The sequence below is a fragment of the Olea europaea genome, unplaced genomic scaffold (genome assembly GCF_002742605.1).
Source record: "Olea europaea var. sylvestris unplaced genomic scaffold, O_europaea_v1 scaffold2900, whole genome shotgun sequence".
NCBI lineage: Eukaryota > Viridiplantae > Streptophyta > Magnoliopsida > Lamiales > Oleaceae > Olea > Olea europaea.
This window is the reverse complement of record NW_019247562.1, coordinates 123,732-130,639: the sequence shown is the minus strand read 5'-3', so window position 1 is coordinate 130,639 and position 6,908 is coordinate 123,732. Positions and strand designations below refer to the sequence as shown.

The window sequence follows — 6,908 nt, the reverse complement described above, 5'->3', positions numbered from 1 at the left end:
TTGAGTTTGGACCCCAAAGGGTACCAATAATCTTTGGAAGGGGAGAAATCTATATTCTATTGAGTTCGGTCATAAACCTACATACGGGTGTCGTCGTCATCGTTGCCGTCCGTCCGGCTGCCAAGCTCGACTCGGCATAGTACAACACGAGCATGTGTCCAACTCTGATCCGGTTTGGGTGCGGGTGGGCCCTTGTGCTATTAACTTTTTTTAAAAAAAATTATTTGAATTTTTGGGCTAAATTGTAAATAATTAAATTCTTGGGTACTTAATGAAAATTATTTTTTTGGCTTATTTTCGGGTAATTTTTTGTCTGGATGGTATGTTAAATAGTCATCTGTTAACTGACTAAACAGTCGACCGTTAACCGACTTAACAGATGCGGTATTAAACTAACATGTTTGTTCGATTTTTGAAAGCTGTTTGAACAATGATGACTGTTCTGGAGGGATGTTCGAATGACCACGAACAAATCTATAAATAGTCTGCTCCGCTGCCAGAAAAAATAACACCATTTTCATTGTAGACATTCTCTGCATTGAATCTCATTCTCCCCTCTCTCTCGTTCTGATATTATTTTCGAAATGAAAACACTTCGTTGCGTTCGTTGGAACCCCTCTAGATTGCTGTTCGTAGGAGACATAATTCGTACTATTTTAGGAAACGATTGCTACATGCTTTTAGCACCGTCGAAGTCAGCAAATTCGTTTTAATGAAACATTGTGAAGTCTATGGGCTCGAATTTAATTTTTTGATCATGTTGATCGTATTGTTACGCTGTACAAAATTACATTAAGGTAATTCTGCCAAATTGTTTGGAAGGAAAAACTTATACTTCAGAAAGAGCAATCTTAAAACAGAATTTTTTATTCTGGTTTATTCTATTTCTACTTCTTATTGTTTATCGTTTGATTGTATTTCAGAAATGGTAACTTTCGGTACTATACACCTCAAGGCGATCTGGGAAAACCAGAGAAATTTAATGGGTCAGCTTTCAAATGTTGGCAGTAGAAAATGCTTTTTTATCCAACGGCATTAAGTTTGGCAAAATTTGTCAGAGAAGATGCGTCTTCATACACCGAGAAAGAAAGTGGTGTTGAGAAATTGGCTGCGGTTAATGCATGGAAGTATTCTGATTTCTTATGCAAATATTATGTACTCAATAGACTGGACAACACTTATATAATGTGTACTGCAATTAGGGCTGTCAATGGACAGATATGGGGCGGATCTGTCCAAATCTGATCCAATTCGATCCGATCCAATCCGATAATCCAACGAATATTTGATTGTTAAATCCATATCCAATTTGCTATGTTATCGGATATTCGATCCGATAATCCGATCCGAATTTTTTCCACCAATTTTTTACCAAAAAAAAAATATTTTAACTATCTTGATGGGCTTACCTAATATACTAGAAGGTCCAAATCAATTTTTTATCCAAGTGATGCTCCTTTAGTTCTTTTTAAAGAAAATTTCTCTTGGAATGTTTTAATAATCTTCCTATGTGAGATACTACATTTTTAAAGGGTACTTCTCTTCTAATGTTTTAGTGGTCTTTCAATGTGAGATACTACTCAATTGTCAATTCTAAGTGTTTACTAGTTTATTTTATTATTTTTACTAAAAATCATAGCCATAACAAAATTAAAATAAAAAACAATATCAATTTTAACAAAGTAAATTATTTTTGGACATATTAATTATTAGTTTTTGATGTTATAAAACAAATTACTATAGTTATTTTTATCTTATTTTAATTAATAAAAAATTAAACATCTTTGAATATTTCAAGTAAAAATATTATACTATTATCTAATATTATTTATCATTTGAAAATTATGAGTAAAGCATAATATAAGTTTCAAAATGGAAAAAATCATGTTTAATAAATTATGATATAATATATAAAATATATAATATTATTATAATAAATCGGATCGATTGACATATATCCATATTTGCTCTATTTAGTTAACGGATTATCGAATTCGGATCTTAATCGGATTATCGGATTGAAATCTTAAATTCATCTCCCATTAATTTCATTGGATTCGGATCGAATTCGGATCAAAATTCAATCCATTGACAGCCTTAACTGCAATGCGAAGTCTGCAAAGGAACTATGAGAATCTTTGGACACCAAGTACAAAATCGAAAACCCTGGCACAAAGAAATTCATTGTCGGACGATTTTTAGATTATAAAATGGTTGACAACAAGACTGTCATATCTCAAGTTCAAGAACTTCAAATCATACTCAGTGACATCCATGCCGAAGGAATGGAATTAAGCGAATCATTCCAAGTTGCTACATTGATTGAGAAATTACCGCTTTCCTAGAAGGACTTCAAGAATTATTTAAAACTTAAACGGAAGAAAATGAAACTTGAAGATATCATTGTCCAGTTTAGAGGAAGACAATCACAAAACTGAAAAGACAAGTGGTGCATCTCATTCTATGGAATCAAAAGCCAACATTGTGGAATGAGATTTAAATACTAGCAAAAAGATGAAGTACAATGGTGAAGGGCAAACTAGTTCTTCAAAATCTGCTAAAAAGTTCAAGGAAACTGTTACAATTGTGGCAAAGCAGGACATCGATCCAAGAACTGTCAAAAGCCAAAAAATGTCAAGGGAAAACCTCATTAAGCAAATGTAATAGAACATGACAACCTTTCTGATAAGTTACAAGACATAAATATTTCTGCGGTCATCTCTGAATACAACTTAGTTGGAAACACTAAGGAATGGTGGGTGGACACTGGAGCTACTCATCACATATGTTCAAATTGAGGGATGTTCTCTACCTACAAAATGATGGATCATGATAAATACCTCTATATGGGAAACTCTTTATCTTTCAAGGTTGAAGGACATGGAAAGATAGTGATGAAACTGACAAGTAGAAAGGAACTCACTTTGAATGACGTTCTTCATGTGCCGGATATTAGAAAGAATTTAGTATCTGGTTCCCCATTAAGCAAGAACAGGTTTAAGCTAGTACTTGGTTCAGACGAATTTGTACTTATCAAGAACGAAATGTTTATAGGAAATGGTTACCTGAATAAGGGGCTCTTTAAGTTGAATGTAATGACTGTTGTACCTCCGATTATGAATAAACTTACATCTTCTTTTTACTGGTTTAAGTCATTTAATATTTGGCATGAATAATTAGAATATACAAACTATAATACTTTGCATAGACTAATCAAATTGAATTTATTATCAAGGTGCAATTTAGACCCTAATCACAAATACGAAATATGTATAGAAGTCAAAATTGCACGTTTACTTTTTCGTTCTGTTGAAAGAATTATAAACCCCTAGATTTAATTCACACCGACATATGTGATTTAAAGTTTATTCAAATTAGAGGAGGTAATAAGTACTTTAACACTTTTATCGATGATTGTACTCGATATTGCTAGGTGTATTTACTCAAAAGTAAAGACGAAGCAAATTAAAGTGTTTAAACATTATAAGTTAGAAGTTGAAAATCAACTTAGTAAAAAGATTAAGGTTATAAGAAATGATAGAGGTGGTAAATATGATTCTCCATTTGAACAATTCTATTCGGAGCATGAAATTATTCATCAAATTACAGCATCTTATTCTCCTCAATGCAATGGTATTGCCGAACACAAGAATCGAACATTGAAGGAGATGATAAATGCTATGTTAATAAATTTTGGATTACCACAGAACTTTTTGGGGGAAGCTTTGCTTTCTGTCAATTATATTCTTAAAAAATTATCATATCGAAAAACGTATAAGATACCTTATGAAATATGAATGGTCACAAACCTAATTATAAATGCTTGAAGGTATGAGATGTTTGGCTAAGGTAGCACTTCCTAAACTTAAAAAGGTTAAGATAGGAAATAAAACCATTGATTGTGTTTTCATTGATTATGCCTACCATAGTAATGCGTACAGATTTATTGTACATAAGTCTGAAATACCCGATATTTATGTTAATACGATTGTTGAATCAAGAGATGCTACATTTTTCAAAAATGTTTTTCCTTATAACATGCATAGTGAATCAAATTCACAGAAGAGATCTCGTGAAAATGAAGAACTATAGATCAAGAATCTATAAATGAACAATCTAGACGCAGTAAGAAGGTTAGGACGTCAACCTCCTTTGGGTCTGACTTTCTAACATATTTGTTAGAAAATGAACCTCAAAATTTTAAAGAGGCTATGTCATTGACCGAAGCTTTATATTGGAAAGAAGCCATTCATAGTGAAATTGAATTCATACTACAAAATCATATATGGGAATTAGTAGACCTTCTTCCCTATAATAAGCCATTGGAATGTAAATGAATTTTCAAAAGAAAAATGAAAGCAGATAGATCAATTGACAAATATAAGGTTAGACTTGTCGCTAAAGGCTACAAGTAAAAAAAAGATCTAGATTATTTTGATACATNTTTAATTTTCATTAAAGAGTTTGACTTGCAAACGTTTTCTAGGTTAAACTTGCATAGTTGCATTACATAAATCTACAGTTCAACAGGAATTTGCATGACAGCCATTGTATTCTTGATTTATATATTCATACAGTGGTATTTCCTGCATAATATTTTTGAGCTGCATATTCTTTTTCTATTTTGAATCTATACTTCACATGACAGATATTTAGTTCATTCATAAGATAAAATAATTGAAAAGAAAAAAAATACTCAAATTAATATGTTTTTATTACTGTTTATATTGCTCTACGACAGAAAGCATCATCTGCTAAGCACAAAATAATTTTCCAATAGTATCCATGAACGCTTTCTTAAAGATAAACAAGATCACATGTATGATTTATTCTCTCTACACCTAGTTGACTAGCCATCTATATCGTTCTATACTAGTATATAAACTAACGAATACAGGTATAAGAAAATTTAAAATGCCTCTCACTTGTTCTCTCTTGAGCCAATTGCCATTGGTTTAAATGCTGCTAATACCACAGACACTTTGCACAAAAGAAATCCCATCATCCCAAATATAAGGTCTTTCGGTGTTAACTTCACAGCACTATCTCCTGAAGCATAGTTGACAGCAATAATGGCTAATGCAAATGCTAATGCCAGACTTGACAGTGGACCCTTAAATCTTCCAGATACTTCACTGAAATTTCCTGTACTTTCCCTCGAATCAAGTTCCGGGATTGGTAGTCCATCAACAGCCCTCTGTAGAAAGAGTAGATAAAAAAACCCACCGATTCCACCCATTACGAATGCAAATGAAGCATTTTCCCCGGCCAAAAGGGAAGCAATTGAGGATCCAGCAAGTATAAGCAATGTATCATAAAATAACAAAGAGAACTTCAAGTCTGCATACTCCTTCATGCTTTCTTCATTAGAGATCGTATACGAGGATTTTTCGTTGAAGGTGTTAAATTCATCCTCAGAAAATGCAGTAACTGAGTGAGGTTTAAATTCCATCATGGAAATTTCACTTCCCTCCCCAAGTAAGATATCCTCAACCCTGAAGTTGTATTGTAAGCCATTATGTTTTCTGGTTTTCTGATCATTTTCTGCTGGTGGGGGCTCACGATTACAAATAACTGTCAAACTTAAATCCCCTATTCTCCACTGACCTGCCATTCAGAGCAAAAGGGCAATTAATGCGTGTGAAGTGTTAAATTTTAACACAGACTACAATATGATTTAGTTACAAAATTCTTGGTACATTGATTAGTTTTCTTTTTCTCATACAAGAATGCCCTTGATAGGTGGTTTCAAGCTCGTTATACACAAATTTTGAAGCAATTAATCATATCCTGTAAACCTGTACACAATTGATTTTTTGGAGCTGCGCTGTGTTTTCTTTTCTTTTAAATTTATCATTGAGTTCCTAATTTCTTGATTTTCTCTTAATCCTGGTTCGTTTCGGATTGAAGGAGGGTTTGAAAGTTGTTCGTTTGGTCATGGCTGGAGATACAGGAAAGCTACAATAAGATTAACTTATTTACCCGGGAATAAGATTATTATTAGTTTCTGTTAGTTTCTTAAATGGGCTAAATCACTTTCACTACGGCTTAGCTATTTTGGTCCCCTTCTTTTTTCTGTGATCCAAAAACAAAATTTATGTTACTGAAAAGCACTAAATGCATTCATACGGAACAGAGTTCACTTTGTCAATGAATGAAACAGAACATATCTTGCCCATCTAACAACAAACCTGATTCTACGCCGATCCAAACAGCAACAATTTTCCCAAGATCAGGTCCTTCAAATGTAAACTCATCCACGGAACCCCTCTGGAAATGCAAAACATCGAAGATGACCTTGTCTACTGACCATGTAGGATTGTCCATTGAGCAAGCAGGTAATCTTTGTAAGATTGAGTCACCATTTTCATCAATCAAACAGAGCAGAACTCCAGAGTTGACGTCACTCAAATCTGAGCCATAGATATTACTTGTTTTTAGCTTGACTCTGTATAAGCACTCTGATCTGACAGTTTTGGACGAAGTAACGGTCCTTTCCAGTCGCGCATCTGTGCAAACATTCACTTCTGTGGCCAGCAAAAGACGCGAAGGTTTTGCATATTCCTGAAAATCTTAAGTACACCGTTGATATCGGTTCAGATAACAGAATTGAAAAGCCAATATGTTATGGATAAACCCGGATCCCTAATTACGAAAGCATTAAGAAACAAATGGAATAGAAAACAAGCAGCAACCTGACAAAATTATAGTGGTACTTCCACTTGCTCTACAGATTTTTACTACAATGTAGAAGAAGAGTGCAAAGTTTTTCTTACACTCACAAAAAAACAGCCCCCTCGAAAAATCCCTTACAAGCCTAAGAATTTGGGTCAGTCTGTAGCAGTATGACTAGATCCAATACAGTGCAATGCAATATCCAATTGAATGCCAACAGATTAGTTAGAGAA

At 33.5% G+C, this 6,908-nt stretch overlaps 1 protein-coding gene across 1 annotated transcript in view; it reads right to left on the bottom strand.

The window, feature by feature from the left end:
* Positions 1-4,693: 4,693 nt before the first annotated feature.
* Positions 4,694-6,908, bottom strand: part of LOC111384368 — a 12,480-nt gene continuing 10,265 nt past the window's right edge. The window contains exons 3-4 of the mRNA XM_023008644.1: positions 6,192-6,572; positions 4,694-5,607 (exon numbers count right to left, since the gene is read on the bottom strand). Of these exons, the coding sequence (XP_022864412.1) occupies positions 4,922-5,607; positions 6,192-6,572 (1,067 nt within the window). The 3' untranslated portion in view covers positions 4,694-4,921. The remainder of the gene's footprint in view (positions 5,608-6,191; positions 6,573-6,908) is intronic.